Source organism: Microtus pennsylvanicus, chromosome 6 (assembly GCF_037038515.1).
Source record: "Microtus pennsylvanicus isolate mMicPen1 chromosome 6, mMicPen1.hap1, whole genome shotgun sequence".
In the NCBI taxonomy this organism is placed as follows: Eukaryota; Metazoa; Chordata; class Mammalia; order Rodentia; family Cricetidae; genus Microtus; species Microtus pennsylvanicus.
Window position 1 is genome coordinate 61,242,821 of NC_134584.1, and position 25,296 is coordinate 61,268,116.

At 36.4% G+C, this 25,296-nt stretch overlaps 1 protein-coding gene across 1 annotated transcript in view; it reads right to left on the reverse strand.

The window, feature by feature from the left end:
* Positions 1–3,323: 3,323 nt before the first annotated feature.
* The window catches only part of Edil3 (EGF like repeats and discoidin domains 3), a 440,770-nt gene continuing 418,797 nt past the window's right edge, over positions 3,324–25,296 (reverse strand). Inside the window, exon 11 of the mRNA XM_075976362.1 lies at positions 3,324–6,203. Within this exon, the coding sequence (XP_075832477.1) occupies positions 6,054–6,203 (150 nt within the window). The 3' untranslated portion in view covers positions 3,324–6,053. The remainder of the gene's footprint in view (positions 6,204–25,296) is intronic.

Here is a 25,296-nt window from a genome sequence, read left to right on the forward strand (position 1 = left end):
ACAGAGATCCACCTACCTCTGCCTCCTGAATGCTGGGATGAAAGGCATGTGCCACCACCACCCAGCTCATATTATGAATTTTTAAATTGTACCTAACTATAGAAAGTTCTGGGAGACACTAGCCAGCTGTGAGGAAGCAAGTCATACAAAAAATGAGGTAACAGCATGGCCATGTGGCATACATAGATTAATAGAAATTGGCCAATTTAAATGTAAGAGCTATCAAGTAATAAGCCTGAGCCATCAGTCAAACATTTATAGTTAATACTAAGCTTTTTAGTGGTTATTTGGGAACTGGTGGGCAGAAGAGAAACTTCTCATTCCATAAAGTCCATTTAAAAATTATTTAATCTCTTTTAAGGCAAGCAGGCAAACCACTCTCTGATTTATGTTTCAATACAAGTAAAAGGTGTAACACTATTAGTCTTGAGCTATAACTCAAAAACCTACCTTCATGTCACATTTGAAAGGTCACAGATGTTTGCTCCCCACAAAAATCCAGAAGGATATGTATGGAAGAAAAGTCTGTATCACAATCGAGTACCTTACAGAGGAGAAGAGCAAAGAGCTTTGCCCTCCAGGTAGAAGAAATCCACACAATTCTGTTTGTTATGTTTTATTTTCCTCTTAGAAATCCTATCAGGCTTCTAGCCCCAAACTTTTCTCCAGCTCCAGCCTATTGACAGGATCCATTGAATTCAGCTGGAAACTCACGCTGGCTAGGATGCATTCAAAAACCCAGTGGCCAGCAGACATCAACTGGGTACAAGGCAACTCAGTGGTAATGTGGACAGGGTTTTGAATGTTTATGGCTGTGTCTCAGAGTTAGAAAAATATGCTGTGTTGTGATCTATTGTGTCAAGAACACTCACAGTCAAGGCCATAATTGATAAAAAAAAAAGCTATAAATAGTCCCCCCTCTGCCTTACCACACCATTTCTTTTGTGTACCTGGAGTACCAGATCCCATATACCAAACCTCAGAGCAGCGTATTCATGCTATTTAATAGGGTTCTTTGGAAGGATGTTTCTGATGTTGGGGCAAAAGGAATATATTACATATCTAAGTTAAAAAATCTCCATAACCCAGCAAGCAAAACACATTTATTGTTACCTCTGTGATATGCTACCTTTAATCCCTTCTCTGAATTTCTAATTCCTCCCCTCAGGCCCAGGCAGAAAATACTTTGGCTTCTAAAAGCACAGTGGCGATCCAGCTGGTCAGACTCCCTGGTCTATAGACTTTCTTCCTGTTAGAAAGTGTCTTTAGAGTTTTATTTGGTTTGTCTTTTGACCTTTTCTATATCACAGAGAACGGACAACTATGAAACGTGTCAGTCTGGTTAGGGTCTGTCAGTTGGTGTGACTTTCATTTAAACCATTCCTGTTCTTTTTATCAAATGCTCACAGCCTGCTCCAGTTATCTTCCTGTTGATTCTCAACCACTGCGCTTACGTGATTGTCAGAATCTCGTTTCCTCTGTCCACAGGGAACGCATTGTTTGAATGCGCTGCGGGTCTGCCTGCTGCTGCTCCCATGCAGAAGAAGGCAGTGGGTTGAGCTTGCCTTGCAATTCATCTTCTTTCCTAACATACTGATGTGTAGACAGATGAAGTGTGTGATGGAGTTTTATATAAATATGGAAAAATATGACTTTAAGAACATTAATGTAAAATTGTATCAGAGGCAATCACCATATGCTATGCTCAATGGTGAGATGCGCTGACCATTTGCAGATGTGACTATAACACTTTTCAGTAGAAATAGTATTATGAAATGACTTCTGCAAGTTTTGAAAAAATAAATGAGGTGCCTTTTCCAAGAATGTTCCCTCTTTCCTGCTACCAAATTCAACGAATAGAAACAGCTCTTTAATAAGTGCGACTTACTTACTCTGGAAAACACTTTCCTTGGCAGCAAAGGTGAAATGCCCGGTATGAATTATAGGTGGTTACTAAAACAGAATCAAAAACATCTTATTTTCTCCCTCAAAATCAATAGAGAAATTGCTACTTACTCTAGGCATTCCCGACTCTGTAAGGACAAATGTGGCCGTGGATCTTGTTTCAGAGTAGTTGAGATATTTTCCACTGGCAAAATGTTTTAATCCTTCTTTTTCTCTCAAACAAAACAGTCCGTTTGTATCTTAAAGGCAATATTTTCACAAATAAGCAACAAATTGCTGTGATCATTAATTTTGTAAAAATGAATATTGGTAAAAGTGCCAAGAAGCATTGCATTCTGGACACTAACATTTTTACTTTTTTACTTTAGTTTTAAAAATATCTTTATTTAGAGTTATGCATTCAGATCTCAAAACTGAAACTGTAGAAACCATTTTCAGGTTGTACCGACTTGTGCTATCCTTTCTCCCATTGTCTGAGTTGTTTCCTCCTCATGAGGCTTTTCTCCTGGAATTCTAAGTGTTCCTTTTACTTTTTTATCCTGAAGCAGCTGCTGTCTGAAGGCCTCTCAGTTGATTTTCCTCTCAATAATCTGCTATTATAATAAAAATTTTATTCCACAGAGTTGCTTTCATAATTCACTATCAAACTTATTGAGAATATTTTCATAATTGTTTTTACTTAATGAAAGCACATTTATGTATGTTTGTGTATGCAAAAAATTAGGCAAAAATGGAACCCCATTGAACCATTCATATTAAAATGCAATTAAATAGGAGCATGTGGGAATACAGGACCATGAAACTTGCTCTACCACAGATTCCCAGACGTTGAAAGAAAACAACTTTTAAAACCTAAGTTTTGCTCTAATTTTTTGAATCCTAATAAATGATTAAAAAGTAGCGATAACACATGCTTATTTTCCTGGCGACATCTACAGAGCCAAAATAAGTTTATAAAAAAAAGTCATGTGTTAGACTTCTGTTAAGCAATAACTGCAGTTAGACCTAAATAGACATTATTATTGTCTCGTTATTGCTTACTACCAAAGGGCTTCCTTCAACATACTCCTGAGCATTGTTAACTGAAAGAGTAGTAGAAATATCATATTAATAACAACATATTTACTAGTCTTGTACTTCACTACCCTAAGTATACATGAGAAAAAAATGATTGAATTATTAATAGTTTGCAAATTTTCTGCAAAATTTCTGTAAAAAGTATAGAGGAATGTACATATTTTAATAATCTCAGATAAAATGTTTGTGCAGTCTCACATTAGAAAACAATTATAATCTCTATATTTTTATTTACCTATTTTGTTGATATGTATAAATAAAAATTAAGCAAAGTATGTGTTCAAGGTTAGTATGCACCGTGTGTTTATGTTTTCCGATAGACTTGTTTAATTAAGACAACGTAGCTTTTCAAAAGTTTATTTTAAGTTTGAAGACTAGACAGGGTCATACTGATTTTACAACATCCTATATGACTTAAGTATATCTACAAAGAAAAAAACAACTTGGAATATTACACAGCTTGAAAATTTGCAAAAGTTATGTGTACCTTAGTTATAACTGTTCTTACAGACAGACCAGATGCCAGCATTCAATGCTATATTTCATAATTTGTTGTCTATCAAAGATACAGTCGTTAATTCCTGGTCTTCAAAATTTATACTTATCTTTATGAAGACATTCACAAAGAGAAAGTCAACCCTAAAGTAGAAATTAGTATCTGTGACAAATGATTACACTGGGATATAAATGAAATGGATATGTCAAAAGTTAATTAATTAATAATATCCTAAATTACATAATTAGCTCATGAAAATTATATACTAAAATGAGACTAGGTAATTCTTCTTCATTCTGCTGTTTGTAAAACTTTGCTTGTAAATAGAAATAAAACATCATGTTTCAGCTTGAAGCCGCAGATACAACTGACATGAGAGCTACTTCCCAGTACTTGCCACTGTTTTCTGTGTGAGCATCCTTTGTTGACAAATGCATGCCATGTGATGTAAAGCACATTGAGCAGAGGGAAAGTGCATAAACAAGAGAAAACCTTCCACTGACTTTCCAAACAGTAGCAAATACCATTAATCCCAACTCCTCTGGAACACAAATTTTAAACAGGTATCAAGAGAACAAAATTCAAAATATCTTATGAAGCCATGAATAGTTTTGAGAAAGTATTTTGACATAAAATATTATTTATAATTTCTAGAATTTAACATTAAAGATAAAGAATCTTCAAAGTAAAACACCTTCAGATTTAGTAGTACTGCTATCGCTGATAGAAACAAGGACTATGAACTAGTCAGCAAGAGCCGCACGTTTAGGACATAAGCAATTGTATGGGATGCTATTTTAATTTAAAATACTATTTTGCCCATCTATGCTGATAATTTTAAACATTACATAGGAAAACAGTATTGAGGACATAGTACTTTGTTTGTAGAAAATGTTGAATATTATTCAACATTTTATATACTGAAAATCAGCACTTTTTTTTTTTTTTTTTACAAATCTGATACAGTAAGCATGTAGGCATGGGGCAAGCATTTGACCTGATGGTTACCTATGAGTTTGCTGTTTAGAATGGCAATCTGATTGACTTTCTCTTTCAATTCTTACTGTGATTGAATAATACTCCATAATTACATCGAGAAATACTGTGAACACGTGGACAGACAGCACATAACAGTAGTGACTTTCCTTATACAACACACATATTAAAGGAAAAATAAAACAAAACATAGCAGTGTTTGCAGGGCCTTAGCATTTCATATACATACCATCCTTTCTTTGGACCTTCAATTTAAAACTCCAATAATTCTATGTCAAGGTCTTATAAAATAAATACTTGTAAGGATTATAAATTAGGTGTGTGGGGCATCTATAGAGGCGGCATGAGCTTTAATTAGAGACATATATCAATGATTCTGCCATTATCAATAACAAATTATTATGATAATTGCTTAGTTTTCTAGGACGTTTGAAGCACAAAAGAAATAGAAATCAATTTTCATCTTAAAAATGGTTTATGACTTTGTCATTAGTAAATACATTGCTTCTCACAAATTCTGCAATGTGCTTTCTTGAGAAACCACCACTGGTTTCAAACAGCATTGGGGTTTTCATTTCACAGGAAGAGTGGAAATTTGCAAGGATATGTTGAGTACACTTGGCCAAGCTGTGCACTAGGCTCACATACATTTGCTAACATCTTAAACACACACAGAATGATTCTATTATTTCAAACAAAAATGAAACTTTAAATTCCAGGGATTTGTGTTTTTGTTGCTCTTTTTTTTTAAACTAAATGAAAAGGGATTCTCAAAAGAGGTATTTGGAAATGAGATAGAGCTTCATTCAAAAATAAAAATTCAGGTTCAATGTACTTATATTAATATAGAACCATTTACTGATAACCAATCATGTTGAATGTATGTTCAATATTAACAGATGTTCCATGTATGTGAATAAACATAATACATTCAGGTAAATAAAGGGTGAAAATTCAATGAGAAAAGATAATAACTGATTTATGTCACATATAAATAATATAAACTTGAACATAAAAGACTTAGTTTTTATTAGAAGTAAAGAAAATAAGAATAGAATTGTTATATGATTGGTATGGCATATAATATATTCCTCTCCAAGTCTCTGTAATAAACACTAATAGGGTTAGGCACAGGGAAACAATCAAGGTAACCCAATTCGTTACAGAAAAAAACCTTATTGCTAAAATTGAATGTTTTATAAGTGTTGGTTGAACAGTAACCATAGATCTCTCTTAACTCTTTCATCTGATAACTATGAGTTTCTTTACTTTTGCTGTAAAAGGGAGACTTGCTTTGCCCACTATACTTCAACCCAAGGTATATAATTCAGAGAAGGAGGACTATAATTCAGAGACAGTGTGATGTTACTTAAGAGAGTTGTGCAATAAAAACTAAATTAAGTTATTGAAGAGGCAGGCTAAGAACTCCTTAAAAGCCAGTTAGTAGCCCATCATAAATTTGAACACTTTTTCATGAGTAAAAGAAAACTCATTCAGCTTCCATCAGATTTTGCACAGTTCATTTCATGGAGATACTTGTAGGGAAATAAAGAAATGCATTGTGGGATGTGGAGTTCCTTCATTCCTCTTCTGTGCAGCCCAGCAGCTCTGACCGCAGAGTGATTCTTCCATACCAGGACCAAGGAAGGATTCTTATGTGTCGTGCATAAATGGGAGGGTCGATGACATTTTTCCTGTGAGTGTCGTTGTCAAAATTGCCTTGAAAAACCTAATAAAGAAGAGTAAAGAACATGATTATATAGTCCTTTCCCTCTGTAAGCTTGCTTTCTTATCTCTAGTACACATTGTAAATTTAAATATTTTATTTTTATTATTATTTTTGTTTGAGACAGGGTTTTTCTGCATAGTCCTGACTGTCCCAGAGGTTCCTTTGTAGACCACTTGGCCTGAAACTCACAGAGAGCCTCCAGCCTCTGCCTCCCAAGTGTTGGGGTTAATAGCATGTGCTATCACCCCTGGAACAATTTTACTTGTAATTGCAATATTTCACTGTTTATTGTGTGGGATGCATCAGTACGGGTATATGCAAATGCGTGGGTGTTTCTATATGCACATTTGTGTTTGTGTGTGCGAATGTGTGTGTGTGTATCTTCCTGTAAAGCATTAGGCAATATGGTGATGATTAATAAAAGCAGCACAGCAGAGGCTGGAGAGTTGGAGCAGCAGTTAAGAACACTGAGCACTCTTCAGAATCTGGGTTTGAGTCCCAATACCTGCATGATGGCTAGCAACCATCGGTAACTACAGGTCTGGAGATCTAATACCTGCTTCTTCAGGGCTCCACAGGCGTCAGACACATATGTGGTGCACAGGTATAAATTCACACTAAATACCCATACACATATAATGGTGATGATGATGATGATAAATGCTGCAACCCACAGAGCCTGAGTGCTTGGTATAATCAGAGGGAATGAAGTTATCTCAGAAACACATACAGTGATGGTGGAGTTGAGTAAGGTTCTCTGCCAGCGTAGCACTCAACCACTTTAGAATGGTTTTATGTACTGCACAGAGGAATGAGTTAGCTGGCGTCTGTAAGAGGTCTCTGTAGGTGAGCCGTCTCAGGCTCCAAAGACTCCAGAGGAGGAAGCTGTAGGCTTTGCATGCACCTATCTTCCATTAGTATTCATAATCTCACACTCCTACTTCCAAGGAGAGATTTGCAGCCTCCCTAGAGCCTGTCTCATGTTAGCTTAGCCAACTATCCCATTGCTTTAGGACTTAGAGTTCTTGACACGGTCAGGCCCATATGAAAGTACACCTTCACTCAAAGCTTAACTCTCTCTGGGCTTCCTCTGCCCCCTCTGCAATAACAAATTTCAAAGGCAAACGGCAGAGACTATTTGATTGTCTTTTTGCTGCTTCTACTGGAAGATCATTTGCCCTGAGTGGCAAATGTTAAGTGCAGTCCCCGTCTGGTAGGGCAGTAACTGTTTAACTTGACAGAAAATATATCTTCATAGATAATTTTCAAGTAAATATTTGCTGAATAAAAGAATACAGAGCAATGCTATTTCCAGAAACTACCATGCTTGCATATCTGATTTGTTTTCAGTTAATGGAATTTTTAAAATTTTTCAGTAGGGATTTGGCCTGTACTGACCAGCGAGGAACTCTTCATGAATTCATATATGTTACTGAGTAGCAGCATCTCTATTGACAAAATCTCATTTGTTCAGAATATAGCATGTAAGCAAAAATCCTGTGAAAAGTTGACACTTTAAACATCAGTAGACCAGAGAACATACTTTCATATGCTGACATTTCCTAACACACACAGTTGGATTCTATTGACATAAAATTTTACAATGAAATATGAGATTCAACATCCAACATATCGGTCTGCTAAAAAATTTAATGCCTTTGTTTGAAATAGTTGAGTTTAAATTCATTAATATGCATTGCAAAATATATAATAGTTATTAAAGTGTTATATTACTTAATAGAAAAGAAATAGAGAAAAAGACAATTTTCTTTTAAGTTTCTACTCTGTTACAGTCTTCTATAAGGAGCTGTAAAGCCCCCAAATTATAATTATTAACTATATTTAGCTCTTTTTTATACTTTATTGTTTTTAATTGAGCTATAGTTTTTCCTCACTCCTGTTCCTTCTTCCCCTCTCCCCTTCAACCCTCCCTGTCATACATATATATTTAGTTCTATATAAGATGAAATAAATCAATTGTGAAAATGACTGCAGCTATACAATTTCCAATGTAAGTCTAAAAAACACAGATATTTGGACATTCATTTTAACAGTAAATGAATTTTGATAACACAGGAAAATTTATAAAATTTGTGACTATAGAAAATTGCCCAGATTTATATTGCAATCATCTAAACCTTAATCAACCAGTACTGAAAATACAGGTTATTTTTCAAAGGCTCACAGTAATGATGGCATAAAGCACCAAGCATGCAAAACATGAACTTGCTTGTTTTCAGGGGACATCTTGCTTTCGTTGTGCAAACATTAGCACACATCCTGTTTCCTGGTCTCTAGCACAGTAGATGTTGCTGAAAATGCAATTTCAGTATTTTACTTGAGCAAGTAAGGCAAACACAACATTTCTTGTTGCCTTAACAAAATTGGTAAGCTTTCCAGAAATATGTGTTTGAAACACCCACTTTAATTAGGATCTGAAAGGGTTAAGGGCATCTATGGATTCCCCATAAAAAGGGAAGACAACTAGATGAGAGAGGTCTGCAATTTTTTTGAAAAAGTACTCACAAGTTTAATTTAGCCAGAAGGCTAATTATCTTATGATGAGTTTGTGGTTATCGTGGAGAGCTCTCAAGCATTTGCTAATACATGGGACCTCAAGTAAAAGTTACTCAAGGCGCTTTGCACAGGCGTGCATAATTATAACCTAAGAGAAGCAAGAGGGAGGAAAAGGACAATTCTCTAAGCGTGGATGAGTTTCCAAATTTTGTTTTCTACTGTGAACTCTTCTGTGATACTAGTTAAAATTCAAATCAGATTCTGGTGGGGATTCAATCCTCAGCACAGGCGATAATATCATATAAAATGCAACAATAAAATGCTCCCCCCAGCAACAGCTTTGATGCTTTTAAGATGAGATTGTCATTGGTTTCTACAGACCAATATCTATTAGACCACTGCATATATCAATTGCATGAAGCCATCAAGCATTGTGGAGGAAATTGAGTATATCCTTTGTTACCATCAGTAAGTCACAGCTAACATTACTATTTCTGTTGTTTTGAGACCGGATCTTTTTACCCCGATTGGTCCTGAAAAATGTGGTTCTGCCAAGAACTCCCAAGTTCTAGGAGTACCAGTGTGCGGTACTACTATGTCTGACATTATATCTCAGCTTTTGTGAGTCCGAAATTGGAACTCCAAGACTCTAAGCATGGAGCAATGGATCATGCTGTGTGTGTGTGTGTGTGAGTGTATGTGTGTGTGTGTGATTTCTTATAAAAAGTCATCTGACTTACAAAATTCTGCTTTGTTTCTATTCTAAACTTAATAGAGCAAATTTCTTATACATGTTTCTATTCTTTCAGTATTCTGGAAACTTCTTTAGGTCCCTGAAATGGTGTTTAGTTCTGGGTACTGGTACATTGTTTCCCCAAGCTCCTGAAGACTAGAATCAACCAAACCTACAATGGCTGAGTAAAGTCTATGCTCTTCTGTGTCGCACATCTTTTTCATTGTGTTAGCACAAGCACACTGTTTGTTTTATTGATTATGTGTACACTTTGCTAATGTATGTAAGAGATAGAGGACAAGAGGAATGAAAATTTCCAGGGAAGTTGCACTCATGAAATCTCAGTATTATGGTTGCCTAAAAAAGACCTGAACAGGAACAAAACCAACTGACACGCCAATGTCGATCATGGAAAACTCCCAAGGCACCAACCCTGAAGAAAGCGCTAGAAACACTTAACAAGTGCTGAGAGAGGAAAAAAACAAAAATGAATAAATGTGTAAGTACAACTCAACTTCTTGAGTGTATTTAGTGTTGCTTGTATATGTTTCCAGGGCTGACCAGTATGTATAAACATTAATACATAAAGAATAAGAGGCCATGACTGTGAGAGGTATTGAGGATATATGAAAGGGTGAGAAGAGAGAACAGCGAAGGAGGAAGCGATGTGACTATATGTTAATTAAAAATGAATAAATCTACTTGAAATACCAGTTATAAAAAATCCATTACATTGGGTGGTAGTTTTTCCTGTATTATGGAGAATGGGAGAAGGAGTTTATGAAGAAGAGAAAATTCTATACTTATATTCACTTACCCTTTCATGCAGTAGATTTATAGTAGAGAAGTTAGATATGAACTACCGCTTCTAGCTCAGCTTCCCAGGAACCTTGTTTTAATCTACTATTTATCCACAAAACGAATGAATCTGAGTTGAAGAACTCCAGATCTCCTAGAATCAGGTGCCTCTATATTTATTTTATTACATCCATTGGTGTATGTGTGTGTGTCTATTTATCTATGTGTGTCTGTTTGTCTGTGTGTGTATGTGTGCACATGTGTATGGGGGGTGGAGAGGGGCATGTATGCTCGTGTTGAGGTCAGTCAACAATTTGTTAAAGTTGGTTTCCTCCTTCCATCATGTCCTCCCTGGGTACGGACCTCAGCTCATCTAGCTCCATAGTCAGGGCCCTTAGCTGCTGAGCTCCTTCACTAACTCTGCCCACACCCTTTCTAGATCTCACATGTGACTTTGACCTAACTTGGCCCCATTACAATTTAATAGGAAAGATATGCGTTTAGATAGTTTAAAAGTCTCTAATTTTTAAATTTATAATTTTTCCATTGCTGTGAGTGCTGTTCTTACATCATTCCCAGCCCACGCTTTCCTTCCCAGCACCTCCTGTGTCTCCTCCCATAATTCCCTCTCAAATTCATGACCTTTCATTTGATTATTATTGTTACATGTGCAACACTAAAAAAGCTCAGGAGATTTGGTGTGTGTTGTGTGTGTGTGTGTGGTGTGTGTGTGTGTGTGTGTTTGTGTGTGTATGCCTCCTGAGTGAAGTTTATAATTTGATTAGAAATTCTCCTCAACCCACTGTTTTATGATCAATGAAAACAGAAACTTGCCTAACAAATGAAAAATACGTTCACATATTCAATAGTAGCACAAATATCTTCAGAAACTGAAATTTAGTATTTCAAACTGAACACTAATGGTTAAAATTTTCTGGTATTTCATCATTTCCAGACTATGCTCCTCTGGTGTGCAGATCATAGAATGACCTCTGTTGTAAGTGTGGCAATTAATTAATAGGCAAACCATAATATGAACAGAAGAAAGAATCAGGCACAACTTTGCTGTGGACATGATAGTATGATCAATACCAACTAATAATTAGAGAAACTTATTCTTTCAGATGTTTTCCTTAAGAGTGTAGTTTTCCATTGTGTTACTTCTAAGAAGGATATTAAACTGGAAACAAAAATTATACTGATCTTTATTTTATTCAACCCTTGGTATTATAAAAGTTCATGGAATTTGAAATAAGTTTTTAATCTATTGAACAATAATTAGTGGACATTAGAATTTAAATATTTACTTTATAAAGTTACTATGTACTTTATGTACACGTGAGCATAAAATCTGATTTTGATGTGTGACATCTAGGTCACATGCTTGTTAAAGTAAACTCAGAAATGTTAATTTGTTGTTATATGGTTAACACTATTAATTACATGCTTGGATATTTTTATATTTTCCAAAGTTTAGAGTTTCAAACTGAATTAAATGATAGAATTTAATTTTTTTAAAGTCACACAAATTTCATAGTATTAGAGTGTACAAATGAAGTTAAAATAAATAGTTTTTATTTTAATAATGTTTAGAACTGAGATTTAAGTGTTCCTCATTCTAAAATTTATTGACCATAGTCTAGGAAAATCAATAATTTAATTTAGTTTCTATGTGTCTATCATCATATTCCAGAATTTAAAAATTAATTTAAGTGAAAAGATAAATGATTTTTTAATTGCTTAAATATATATTTCAAAAAAGATTTATAAGTATGAAGCTCTGGCCTTGCTTGATTTGTAAAATTTGCAAGCCAAGTCTGATTCTTTTAGAATAGACTCCAACTATTAATCAGGAAATTTAATTTTCTAAGGATATTTTCTAGCATCCTAAAACCATTTCATGATAGAGTGGCTAGTGCATCATTTTTGAAAGTTTCCTTTGCAATCAATTCCACTAACCCAATGAACCTCTGTAACAAAATTAGCCTAAATACAAGTACATTTTTTTCAGTATAATAAGGAAATAAGAATCTACACTCCAGGTAACTTCCAATATACTAGGAAATGTTTCTTTGTAAAACAGGGCATAATGAGAATCCATCCTAAGAGGTTCAGATCACAGGACTGCATAGCAAGGAGCTGGGTTTCAGGGAGCAGCCAGCACTGTAGGATATCCGAACAGTGCTGTAGCAAGCACACATTTGAACCTTGAGAAACAAAGTACCTTCCATCTTAGCTCAAGAGGTTGGACCCACTACCCTCTACAGTTACAGGTGAAATGATGGCCACCTGATACACCATGTTAAGCAGTGACCATTTTTGTGTTTGAGTCAAAGGAGATTCAACAAAATGTATACATTGACTTTCTTTGAAGCCAGAGGCATAAATTTACATGTCTCAGTTTCAGAAAATATGCACGTAGTCATAGGTAAGAGATCAAGTAGAAAATACTTTTTCTGTATTAGCCACTAGCTCTAAAATGTTACTGATCAGTTTTCCTTTCTCCCCAAAGTCATCTCATTATTTTTGTAAGCGCAGTGTATTGAAGTACATTTTCTTTTGTATGTAGTCTACTCACCTGTACTATTTGAAACAAACAGTTAACTAAAACTTCTTTTAGTCGATGAATCTCCAGAAGGATTTAGGAATCGGATGTTCATGCTTTCCTAGTGATTATAGATTCAGGAAGTTTCAAGGACACACCAGTTCAACTTTGTATAGTCTAGGGTACATCTACCCTGAGAGAATTTTGGCTTTTGCCATTAGCTACTGTGAGGCCAACTGTAAACCTTTGGAAAGTCCTGTCACCTCACACGTTTTTGTGCTCCTGTGGGGTATGGGACACATTGAATAATCTATACTAGCATTGTCATTTAGGTGGGAGTTTGGGTCAGCTTCAATCCTGAATGGGCTATCTTGGGCTTCTACATGTCACTTCATTTGCTGTATTTCTTTCCATGCTTCTTCACTATGTTAAGTTAATTGTAAGCACAGCATTCTAACATACATCCTGTGTGTATTTTGAGTGATTATTCAGATTTTAGGGTGATCTTTAGGACCGCCAGTGTTTATGTCACTGTATATAAGGAGAAACCTAGCATTTGTGTTCAGTGGTATAGACAGGCCAACAGACGTCGAGGAAGGATTTTTAATACTTTTAACATTAATAATTTCAACCAGGGACTCCAGTTCCAGAAAGCATTGTGTCTAAGGCTTTCCCAGTGTCCAGGACAGCTTACAACAGATTTTCATAGTTCAAAACTAACTTGTCATTATTTTCTGAATAAATATTGATATTGCAATTTAGTAGTATTTATTTACTTGTACTCTTAGATAAATAATCTAGACACTCCTCTATCAGGATATATTTCATATCAAATTCACACTTTTATTTTTAACTTACAAATGACATTTATTATCATAGAAACAAACCTAATATATTATATAACATATTATATAACTATATATATTCTAAATATATTCTAGCTAGAATAGCTTATTCATTCTTTTCAATACTTTGGTTAAAAAGAACTCACTATCTTTATATGCATGAATTTCTTTAATATTTTTGCAAGAGCTAATAAATTTCTTTAAGACTGTTACTTTGGCCAGCTCTTTAGGTTCAACTTTATGTCACAGTTTTCCGAGAGCCATAGAACATGGTGACACAGAAAACGTTCCGCATCGTAATTCACATTGGATTCCCACTTTTATCTGTGTTCCTTTCAGAATGTTTTGTTCCATAAGCTCTTTTACAGAGATCCTGCTTGCTTCAAGGTTTGTTTGTGTCTCAGACTCTCAATGAAATCATAGAAGTCTTTCAAGCAAGCTGCCTGTCCTGAGATTTAGTTTCAAAGGCCCAACTGTAGACAATTTTTACATTAAGAAGAAAGTAAAAGTGCAGTTTTCCTCCAGTGCAGAAATGATTTAAATTGAACATAAACAAGTGGATTTTCCAGGAAGTTCTTTGGACTTGGACAGTTACTCTCAAGCCATTCCTCGTGGCTCTAATATTTGCATTTTGTTGTACTTATGTAGAAAGGAAAGATTTTTTGTTTTCGTTTTTTACTTTAGGCAGTTCGACATTACTTCAGGTAGCTTGACATTTTACTGGACTGATGTATAGCATGCTCTGAGTACATGTAAAACTCCAATCTCCTATTACACTGCAAGATTGGAAAAAAAAAGAAAAAAACCCAAACAAAAACCCCTAGCCATGCATTTGACGCTCACTTAGAACCCGTGCAGTGTTATTTTCACTACTTGTTCTTTCTGTGAGTTTGTATTTTCTTTTTAACAGGAACCAATAGGTGTTCCCATAACAGTTGATGAACAATTTGCTCATGTATTGTCCCTTTCATATACTCCACACGCTTTGTCCTTTCATTGTTCCCAAATCCATAGAATCTCCTTTGTTCTCATATAACTGACATGTCAGCTGCTTGGCTGACAGTTACTTCTTGACTGGGAAACAGCTCCATGGTGACTGTCAGAATTCCTTCTCTCATCTCATTTAAGATTATTCAGAAAGAAAAGAAAATGGACTGGCACTGACTGTGCTTTGGAAAATCTGAATGTTTCTGATCTTGCATAGAAATATTTCATTCCTAGTTGTGTAGTAATAAGCAATAAACTTTCTTCATCTTATCAAACGCTTCATTCCTGTCAAAGCACAGATTCAGGTCCTTAGACTATTGTGAATAACCAACTTATTTAGGAATTTCTAACATTCATCCAACGAAACGAGAGGCAAAATGGACAAGGAGTTAGTTCTATCCTTTCTGGGAACAGTTTTCATACACAAACTTGGCTTCAAATATCCAGAGAAGATGTTTCTCTTCCTCCACCTCTCATTGCATCTCAATAAGGCTACACTATGTGCCCATTTTGGTCTTGAACTCACAGTTCCCCTGCCTCTGCCTCAGAAGTCTGGTGGACAGCATCCCAGCGGATTACAGGTATGTGTACCATGCCCACATAGATAGTGTGTTTAGAAGATCACATGGTCTTCACAAAGAAATTTATACTCTGAATTTTGATAGGTCGTGATTTTCTGTAATTGTCCCTGTCACACAGAGAAGTTTCCTTGAAGAAAAATGAGGAATGAACTCTGTGGTCATAAGGACAGATGGTTAGATTTGTCTTAGGGATTATGCTGGTATCCATAACTCTAATGTTACATAGACTTACCAGGCATATACATGTATATGCATGTAAAGGAATTAATGAAATAGGACATACATTTGAAAAAAAGCAAGAAGGTATATGGGAGGGTTTGGAGGGAGAAAATGGAAGGGGAAAAGGATGTAATCACATTATAATTTCAAAAATAGAAGAAAAAGAAAGATAGCAACTCATACTCTGCTTTGTTATTAAGTTGGTGACCCCAGAACAAAGACCCAGAGAAAGAGCAGAGCGAAGTCCACTCTTTACGACTATTCCTATTCTAAACCTACTGGCATTTAGAAAGCTCACTCTAAAAGCCAGCAGCTAGGGGACATCACCATATTTAACTTCTTTTATGATGAAAGCTACCTTAAGTGACAAGAATGTTCTTGGAAATATATCACACAGGATGATAGCCTATAAAGATTTATGAAACATAAAATATTCCATTCTAAACTGTGGCTATATATTTAAACTATCTGCCTTCTGGCACTCAGACATCAGTGTCATATGAAAGATCCCCATAGAAAAGGAATAGTTTTAGAAAATCATCTGCTTTTCAAAGATGTCTCCAAAAGACATTAGCAGGACCCGTCAGAGAAAAAGGACATCTTTATTTTTCACTTTTACACTGGAAATACAGAAATTCCTTTCTTCTTTTCTTTGAGAGGACCAAGTCACCTCACTCTCCACTGAAGCCCTCAGCTCAACTCTCAGTCTCTTAAATCACACCAGGTATTTTCCATTTCATCAGAAAAATTTGTGGACTGCTTCCAGCCCTCCATATCAGATAAAATACAAATGATATGACAGTAGAGAAATTGATGTGTTTTTGGTAATTCTCACCTGACATTAGGAGCCTTTTCCTCCCTTCAATTCTCCTTGAAGTTTCACCTTATCTTAGTAAGAGCTAACAAAATATAAAGCTGTGTATTTGAACATAGAAGTGATTAAAGCATTCACCTATGTTCCTTTCAGGCCAGATCAATACTTAGAAGATGAAATATTATAGAGTAAGATACCATCTTCCAGTTCTTTGTGGCCAAGTCGAGTGTGAGCATTGCACTGGAGTGCCAACTTATGGATGTACTTGATGTGTGATGTACTTCTGTATATGTGCTGCTTTAATTGGTTAGTATATAAAGCAGTTTTGGTCAATGGCTTAGCAGAGCAAAGCCAGGCTGGAAGAGAAATAGAGAGAGAGTAGGCAGAGTCAAAGAGACGCCACATAGCTGCTGAAAAAGAAAGACACCAAGAACCTTTACCAGTAGTTTACAGCCTTATGACAATACAAAGGTGAATAGAAATGGGTTAAAAGTATACAATGGAAAAAGAAGAGCATCTTCAACAAATTGTGCTGGCAAAACTGGATGTCAATCTGTAGAAGAATGAACATAGATCCATATCTATCACCATGCACAAAACTCAAGTCCAAATGGATTAAAGACCTCAATATCAGTCCGAACACACTGAACCTGATAGAAGAGAAAGTGGGAAGTACTCTACAACACATGGGCACAGGAGACCACTTCCTACGTATAACCCCAGCAGCACAGACATTAAGGGCCTCATTGAATAAATGGGACCTCCTGAGACTGAGAAGCTTCTGTAAAGCAAAGGACACTATCACTAAGACAAAAAAGCAACCCACTTACTGGGAGAAGATCTTCACCAACCCCGCAACTGACAAAGGTCTGATCTCCAAAATATATAAAGAACTCAAGAAACTAGACCGTAATAGGCTAATCAACCCAATTATAAAATGAGGCACTGAGCTGAACAGAGAATTCTCAACAGAAGAGCTTCAAATGGCCAAAAGACACTTAAGGTCATGCTCAACTTCCTTAGCGATCAGGGAAATGCAAATCAAGAAAACTTTAAGATACCATCTTACACCTGTCAGAATGGCTAAAATTAAAAAACACCAATGATAGCCTTTGCTGGAGAGGTTGTGGAGAAAGGGGTACACTCATCCATTGCTGGTGGGAATGCAAACTTGTGCAACCACTCCGGAAAGCAGTGTGGCGGTTTCTCAGGAAATTCGAGATCAACCTACCCCTGGACCGAGCAATACCACTCTTTGGAATATACCCAAGAGAGGCCCTATCATACAACAAAAGTATATGCTCAACTATGTTCATAGCAGCATTGTTTGTAATAGCCAGAACCTGCAAACCACCTAGATGCCCTTCAATGGAAGAATGGATGAAGAAAGTATGGAATATATACATATTAGAGTACTACTCAGCAGTAAAAAACAAGGACTTCTTGAATTTTGCATACAAATGGATGGAAATAGAAAACACTATCCTGAGTGAGGTAAGCCAGACCCAAAAAGAGGAACATGGGATGTACTCACTCATATTTTGTTTCTAGCCATAAATAAAGGACATTGAGCCTATAATTCGTGATCCTAGAGAAGATAAATAAGAAGGTGAACCCAAAGAAAAACATATAGGCATCCTCCTGAATATTAACCTTCATCAGGCGATGAAAGGAGACAGAGACAGAGACCCACATTGGAGCACCAGACAGAAATCTCAAGGTCCAAATCAGGAGCAGAAGGAGAGAGAGCACGAGCAGGGAACTCAGGACCGCGAGGGGTGCACCCACACACTGAGACAATGGGGATGTTCTATCGGGATCTCACCAAGGCCAGCTGGCCTGGGTCTGAAAAAGCCTGGGATAAAACTGGACTAGCTGAACATAGCGGACAATGGGGACTACTGAGAACTCAAGAACAATGGCAATGGGTTTTTGATCCTACTGCATGTACTGGCTTTGGGGGAGCCTAGGCAGTTTGGATGCTCAACTTACTAGACCTGGATGGAGGTGGGGGTTCCTTGGACTTCCCACAGGACAGGAAACCCTAATTGCTTTTCGGGCTGAGGAGGGGGGGACTTAATTGGGGGAGGGGGAGGGAAATGGGAGGCGGTGGCGGGGAGGAGGCAGAAATCCTTAATAAATAAATAATTTTTTTAAAAAAAAGAAATGGGTTAATTCAAGGTGTAAGAGCTGGCTCGACGTTTGCCTGAGTCATTGGTCAAGCAGTGTTGTAATTAATATAGTTTCTGTGTGTTATTGGTGTCTTGGCAGCCAGGAAATGAATGAACAGGTACTTGTGTATTTTGTCCAGGAACAGGAAGAAGGCATTCTCTTTTATCTGCCCCAAGCTTCCTCATGAAAGCACGAGGTGCAGGCAAAAAATCTAGAAAATCTGTAATGGCCACAAGCTGGCAAAACAAGCATTTACAATATAGTTATATTTAAAAATTCAGGTTTGTCTGGTCCCAGTGTATCTAAGTACACTGTCATTTTGACTAAATTTGTCAAACATAACAGAGAAAATTCTCCCCTAAGCTGAGTTTGGTCTGAAGTGAATCTTGCATCTTTTACTTGGGGAACTATGGGTAAGTTGATTATGAAAAAAATACATGGTACCAGAAAAAACTTCATCAAATTTGCTAAATAAGGAAAAGAAACAAAAGTGTACTTTTTATGTGAAAGTAATGACTTCTTTTAATTGGTATAATCTATAAAGTATCTCACTTGTAGATAAAGTTATATTCTTTCTAGATTTGTTAGAAGGTAGGAAGTGAGATCTTGTCTTCCATCTTCTGAGCTCTTCAGGGATGCTGGGATTCCATGTTGAGATGATTCTGATTTATCTTTTCTAAGTGATTTTTTAAAAAATACAGGTTGTGTTTCTGATAGTGTTTTTTTGTTATTATTTTATAAACTTTATTATTAAAAAAACCTTGTAAAAAATAAAAAAGTCATAAAGTAAAATTAACTGGACCAAAAGTCTATACAAATAATTGGATTTCTACATTGAACCGGTATTCAGAACAGAAGCTTCAGAGCTTCATGTTAAATTTTATACTTTGGTATTGAATATGGTTTTTACACTTATCTGCCATCAAAACAAAAAAAAAAAAAATTCGTGACAGCAAAATCCTGATGACAACAAGAAATGCACTGCCTCTTTTAAAAAGCCCCAGAGGGTGTCAGGTTATGTAAGTTCCAAGAGTGTGCTTATACAATTGATATATTACAAATGTATACATTGTTGACAAATTATCTATTTGCAAGTTTAGAAAGTAAAGGAAATATATGAAAATACCCTAAGTGGGTAGCTTTATAGGGTATGGGAGATTTAGGGGTCCTTTTCAGTTTATCATTACCATGGACATATAACAAGATGCTCTTATTCTTTTTGAGACTGAGACTATAAAAAGCCAGAAGAATAGCACGTTAATTAAGCCATTTTGAAAATGTTGAAGGACAGACTTTTAATTGCTGAACATATTGCTGCTGATGGCGTGTTGGTGGATAATAAAACTGGCATATGGGCCACATAGAACTAGTGTTTTTTAGTTGAGCATTTTTTAGCCTCAAATTATATCACATAGTTAATATTTAGTTTCGGGTGATTGTTTTGTTATAAAATAAAGATCAAAGTGTCTTTTGCCCGTGTTTTGGTCAGCAGTTGTCATTGCAGAAGCAAAGGTGTGGGCTCTTTCAAAGTCAGATTGGCCAGTTACTCACCTTATGCATATCAAAGTTCACATCACATAGGTGTTGGTGTGTTTCTTAATGAAAAGACTAATAGTTTTCTTCCAGTCAGTGTTTCCTACCTACATTAGGTTCTTTACTATCAGTAATAACATTCCTTAATTTAAATAATCTATTAAAGTTGTTAATTATGGCTATTCTGCCTGAAGCCCATCACTAATAAGTATCTTAATATGTAAACATTTTAAGACAAAGATGGGTACATAATAGGGATGACTATTCCTCACAGCAGAAGTACAAGTGTGAGCCGGACTGAATAATGAGCAACATCTTTTGTTAAGGAATATTGTCACTATATCACTATTTTGCTAGGTCTAATACTATATAAGAAGAACCTGAGGAAAGGATTCTCAGAATTTTGAGCAAGGACTTGTTTATTGATTTATCATGAGTAAAATATTTAAAAACATAAATTGTTAGGTTTTTTTTCTTTACCTGTTTGTTTTCTAAAGAGAGCAAAAGAAAGAAGGCATGGATTTGGATGAGTGAGGCAGTATGCAGGATCAAGAAGGAACTGGGGAAGGGGAAATCTTGATCAGATTTTCTTGTATAAAAAAGTGTGTTTTCAATTAAAGAAACAATTACAAAAATACATAAAGTGAAAATAAATAATTTTTTGACATTTGAAAATTTGGGAAATTAATGTGTACAAAATCAAACTTTTCATTATTGTTATTCATAAGCATTTTTTGTTTATGCTGCTAGGGCTTTTCATATGCATTTTTAATTCTTATGAAAACATCTGTTAGCAAGACAAAAACACATGGTTTCAAATTTTAGGGTAGTTTATCAATTACTCTAAAAGAAAAGTTCCGGGTTGTGGGGGGCATAAAATAATTAGCATCAAGAAAGGAAAAACATGTCTTCATCTGTGTTGTTTGTTTTTCTCTGTCAATATCCTTAAAATTATCTTTGTAGAATTTCCTGGGGTGTTACTGTCGCTAAATATAAATGATATCATTATGCCAGGCCCAACCCAACCTAACCAAATGCCAATTTATGGATTTTGTGTGTGATATTCTTTTCATGATGGTTTTTCGTTAGCACCTTTAGTTTATTCTGTTTAATTTATTCTGTTTTGCTTCTTTGTTTTTATTTTTAAGAATGCTTTTGTTGGTTTGTTTTTTTATATAAAGAAGGTTAAAAAAATCTAAATACTGAAAAGAAAATTAAACTTCTCATTTGTTAAAAATGGTTGTCTCTTTTATATCACACGTCTTTATTTTTAGAGCCTAGAATAGAATACAAAGGATTCTCCTAGGAAACTTGAAGTCTATTTATAAATTATAACTGGCTTTCCACAATGTCTACATTGTGAATGGTTCTTTGTAAATTCATGAGTTGATTACAATAAAATGGCCTCTTGCTTGTCCTCGTGGCCAGCCTGTCACTCTTGCTAGTTTTTTTTTTATTTTTTTATTTTTTTTTATTTCCATCATCCAGAATGCTGTTCTGTTCCTCAGCTGTGACTACAGGAGACGCTGCTAACCCTCTTTTCTGAACTGTCTCTTCTCTGCCCGATGTACTGCTTTCCGTGTTCCTTCCTGCTCTTCAAGCCTTCTCCAACCTAGACTCAAGTGCATCCAAATTTGGCTTTGCTCAGCTGTCTGCATTTGATTTCGCATCCTGTCTTCTAGTCTTGATCATGGGTCTTCTTTTCAGAATTGCTTCTGAGGAGTGAATTCCCGTCTTGTCTTTGCACATGTTAACAATGTAACAAGGTACTGGTTACAAATTGACATTTGACCAAATTGCTTATCATGTTCAGAGTTCAGTAGGTAAATTCAGATCTAGAAACCCATTTCACTCAGTTAAATCATCTCTTCTGTTAATGGATATCCCTCTCTAGCTGTGTCCTGCTTAGTTATGGGCTTCAGATGAATGATAATTACTGTACTGTTGTAGGAAAGGGATTTAAAAGCTGCAGATAAATGTATGGAACAGAAGTCTGTAAAAATCTATGTTTAGACAATATAGGGATATTTAGTGCGATTCAGCTATAATGTGGCTGACACTTGACATGGGAGTAGACTATGAGGCAGCACAATACGGTGATATCAAATGTTTGGCAAACTCCAAAGTCAACTTTGATATGGCAGTAGTAGCATTATTTCTAGCAGAATGCCATTTTTTTTTTTTTTTGCTGAACAGTTCAAAAATAACTTTGAGGTGAGATGCCAGAGCCCTTGCCTTCACCAATTGGCCAGTGTGTATCTGCCTGTAGACTAGTGTTCCTAATTTTGTGCGGCCTGTATCCTTGTCTCTGTATTTGCCTATTGTTGTGGTATATTAGAAAGATTACCTTTCTAGATGCTAAAATTTCTAGTACCTTGATCTTGAAGTTTTCAACATCTAAACTTCAGAAATAAAATTCTGCTTTATATAATCTCACCAGATTATGCAACATGTTGTCTGTTTATTTATTTATTTAATTTGTTTTCTAGGCATGGTCTTATTCTATAATCCAAGCTGACCTGGAAATGCATAGCAGAGGTTGACCTGAAAGCAGTTGCATTTCTTCTGTCTTATACCCAAGTATTGGGTTTATAGGCATGATCTATCATGAATGCATGATATAGTCATATAATAGCTGAGACAAATTAAGACTCATAGATTTCATGTTTACACTAGTCATTTTTATCACTGCCTATTTTATAATAGTATTAAATCAGTTTTGATGAACTAAGTCAATAATACAACTACACCTATTTAAAACCTTCAGTCCTTTGACATCATTGTACAGTGCCAAACTGTCAGCCTTGAGTACATACATACAAGTGACACTGTCTGGACCAAACAGATTATATTTAGGGATATGTATATATATATATATATATATATATATATATATATATATATATATATATGAATGCAATAACAATTAGTGAATAAAGAGGCCATAAATTTGAAAGAGAGCAAGTAAGGGTATATTGGAGTGTTCAGAGGACAAAGCAAAGCAGGAAATGTTTCATTTATATTTGTAGTAATATGGGCGCGGCTGGGCTGTGTCCCCAAAACCCCAGCCGCCTGCCCGGCTCGGCTAGCTTATGCCCCGAAATAATTACACAGACACTGTATTCTTTTAAACACTGCTTGACCCATCTCTATCTAGCCTCTTCTAGGCTAACTCTCGCACCTGGACTAGCCCATTTCTTATCATCTGTGTAGCACCGGTCTTACCGGGAAGATTCTAGCCTAAGTCCATCTTGGGTCGGAGCTTCAGAGCTTCATCGCGTGTGTCTGCCCAGGAGCCGGGAGCATGGCGGACGTCTGCTCCCGAGAAGAGCGCTGTGGAGTCTGAGCTCACTTCCTCTTCCTCCCAGCGTTCTGTTCTGTCTACTCCTCCCACCTATCTTCTAACCAATGAGATGGGCCAAGGCAGTTCCTTTATTGCTTAGCCAATGAAATCAACAGATTGACATATGACACTCCCACATCACTTCCCCTTTTTCTGTTTAAACAAAAAAGAAAGGCTTTAACTTCAACCTAGCAAAATTACATATAACAAAACAGTTATCAAGTAAAAGTTACATCAGAAACATTTATACATATAACAAAATTGACCTTAAATCTCTATCAATTCAAATTATTCATACCTATATCATTTCCCCCTTTAAATGTAAAAGAACATTTATAAATAATATTTTGGGAACATGGGCGCAGTTTTTTCTCTCCAAACTGCTTCCTGCTGAATGGGGGCGCTGTTAATCAGATCATTTAGGGTGTAACCTGTGTGCCAGGTTTATCTCAGTTGGCAGTTGAGTGACGTAATTTTTTGAGGGCGTTCACAGGAACATTTCAGGAGGTCGTGGTCTATCATACCAAATCGGGATAGAAGAAATCCAAAGGGTCTGGTCCTCTGTGAAAACAAAAGAAGACTCTCTCCAAAGCATCATATCCTTAGACCCAAATTCTGATATCATACCCTCATGATATCCGTTCTGGTTCCACTGGGCAGCCCATATAATGAAATGTCTCTCTGTACTTAGCTCCTTCACAGTCAAAAATTTTAAAGAAAACACAATAATACAAAGAATCCAGACTCTCTGTGAATTTTTCATCTTTACGCGGCTTATTTTTACTCTATCACTTTACTTTATTCTGTCTCTTTAAAGACTTTACCTTTTTTTTTTTTAAAAAACCATTAACTTTATTCTCTATATTCTTTTTCTTCTCTCTCCCAAGCCTACGTACATTCATCCAACAGTGTGACTCGTTTAGTGGTCTGAATCTGTCCTAATGTGAATCTGCAATTTTTTACTATCCAGGAGCACTTTTGATTTGCGCCTTTAAATCATTAGGTGCTTAAGAATCTAAGCTGTGAAATTTCTAGGTTAACTTTTTGCTTTTTGAGCGTACATCTTTGACCAGGCTGTCTTTGAACTCTCAGAGATCCTCCTGTCTCTGCCTCCCAGGCATTGGGATTAAAGGCATTTGCTACTATACCTTGAACTCACAGAGATCTGTTTGTCTCTGCCTTCTAGGCACTGGGATTAAAGGCATGTGCTACCACACCTTGAAGTCACAGAGGTCTATCTCCCTCTGCCTCCCAAGTGTTGGGATTAAAGGTGTGTACTAAGACACACAACAACTCTCTTCCTTTTTTTGTTTTTTGCTTTAAGAACTTCAACTTTCAGCTTGCATATATTTTTAACACACTTTAAACCATTCAGAAATTTACTCTGTCTTTGAATCTCTCTTTACTGTATATCTCTCTTTTTCTGACCACAAGAGCCTTTAATTTGCCAAGCAATCTCACTCAGTAGGACTAAAGGCGTGGCTTTGACGGCTGGATGTAGCCCATTCCTTAGCTTTCCAGCCTCATGGCTGAGGTACAGGCTGCAGCCATGTTTATAGCCACACCTGGCATTTCAAGGTCCCTGCCAGCCAGCAAGCTACAGCAGACAACACTCAAGTCCTCTCTCGGTAGCCGGCCCTCCTGCCTCAAACAGTCAGAGTTTGCCCTGGCAGGATGGCCCAGAAAGCCGGCATTTTAAAATGGCGCAGCTTTTTTCCTGCTACGGCTGTAAACCGAAAAGCATGCGTTCAGCTTTTCGTCAACACCGTTTAAGTGTTTCGTGGCAGGACCTCTTAATGAGCTGCAGGGTTTTGCAGCTGAAGCTGAGTCAGGAAGCCTCTTGGGGCTACCAGGTAGGAGCGGCACTCAGCACTTTAATTCTGAGACTGAGCGTGCAGCACAGAAATTCTTTTCATCCAAGTAACATCCAAATCTGACAGGCAGAGCACTGCGCAGTCTAAAAACACGTCTCTGTATGGCAGCAGGAATCCGCCATGCTCTTCCGC